Genomic DNA, 1,188 nt, shown 5'->3' with positions numbered 1-1,188 from the left:
CCAGGGCCCCTCGCGCCATCCTCAGGGCAGCCCCGTCCCCCCTTCCTATCCCGGGGAGGGGCGGGGGACCTAGTTATAAAACACTTCGTCCTCCGAGAGGGAGCTGCTGTCCACGTAGTGCAGGGAGTTGCTGAGCCGCTTCTGGCCCACGCTGGTCGTGCCCTCCTGCTCTCTCCCCACGCAGGCCTGCTCCTTCTCCGAGCTGTCTGCCCGGGAGCTCCCGGTCCGGGGGGAGCCGCAGGGGAGAGCCCCGGGGAAGGGGTGGGTCGAGTTCCACCTGTCCACTCTGGAGTGCACCCAGGGTATTGGGGAGGTGTGGGTGGAGGAGGAGCAGGCGGGCAGCCTGCCTTCCAGGTTGGGGCTACTTATCACCTGGGGACTCAGCACCAGCTTCTCCTGCAGGTAGATGCTCTCCAGGTCTGAAAGCAAAGCCGGGGAGGGGAAGAGTGTGTTAGGGACTCAGCAGGGCAGGCTACTGGCAGCTGGCAGGGCCCGGGAGAACGGGCAAGGACAACACTTTTGGGAGTGGCCACCAATCCTGGGTGCCCAGCTTGAGACACTTTGAGGCGCTGATCACCCGCGGCTCCAGCTGGAGTTGCTGGGTCCTCGGTCCATCCAGGGCCCCAGTCCTGCCCTCAGCTCCTGGGCTTACGGAAGGGGATCCCCCAGGGATGCAGCATTGGCCTAGTGCAGGGGGGTGCCCCTGTGCTCCATGGCCCCCAGCTGCCCAAACACCCCCCCTTGGAACAAGATGACAGACATGGAGCCAGGGAACCACCCCTGACTGATACAGGACACCAGCCAGGATGGCCCCGAGGGACCCTCCTGGATCTGTTCCATGCAGGGAGGGCTGGGGAACATCAGGAGCCCTGCAGGGCCGCTCATGGCAGAGAGGAGGGGGAAGGTACCTTGAAGCTGTACGATCTCCTGGGAGCTGCCCCCGTAATTCATTTCTTCATCGTCTAGCGAGGACCAGGCGCTCAGGGTGGCCTCGGTGATGGCGAATTGTTCAGCGACCCCTGGGCAGGACCGTGGGAAACCAAACACAGGTTACAAGGGGAGGGGATTGATACTGGGCCGTGTCTTGAACCTGGCTACGCCAAGGTAACTCTGGAATGACATCACTGAAATCAGAGCGAAACTGGATGAACACCAGTGTTCCCAGGAGGAAAATCTGGCTCGTCCCCG

The 1,188-nt window shown here is 63.0% G+C and overlaps 1 protein-coding gene across 1 annotated transcript in view; it reads right to left on the bottom strand.

The window, feature by feature from the left end:
* Nucleotides 1-69: 69 nt before the first annotated feature.
* The window catches only part of FAM131C (family with sequence similarity 131 member C), a 17,847-nt gene continuing 16,728 nt past the window's right edge, over nt 70-1,188 (bottom strand). Inside the window, exons 6-7 of the mRNA XM_026659927.1 lie at nt 909-1,019; nt 70-419 (exon numbers count right to left, since the gene is read on the bottom strand). Of these exons, the coding sequence (XP_026515712.1) occupies nt 70-419; nt 909-1,019 (461 nt within the window). The remainder of the gene's footprint in view (nt 420-908; nt 1,020-1,188) is intronic.

This window comes from Terrapene carolina, unplaced genomic scaffold (genome assembly GCF_002925995.2).
Source record: "Terrapene carolina triunguis isolate 2854851 unplaced genomic scaffold, T_m_triunguis-2.0 Scaffold714, whole genome shotgun sequence".
Lineage (NCBI taxonomy): Eukaryota > Metazoa > Chordata > Testudines > Emydidae > Terrapene > Terrapene triunguis.
This window is presented reverse-complemented; position numbering and strand designations above follow the sequence as displayed.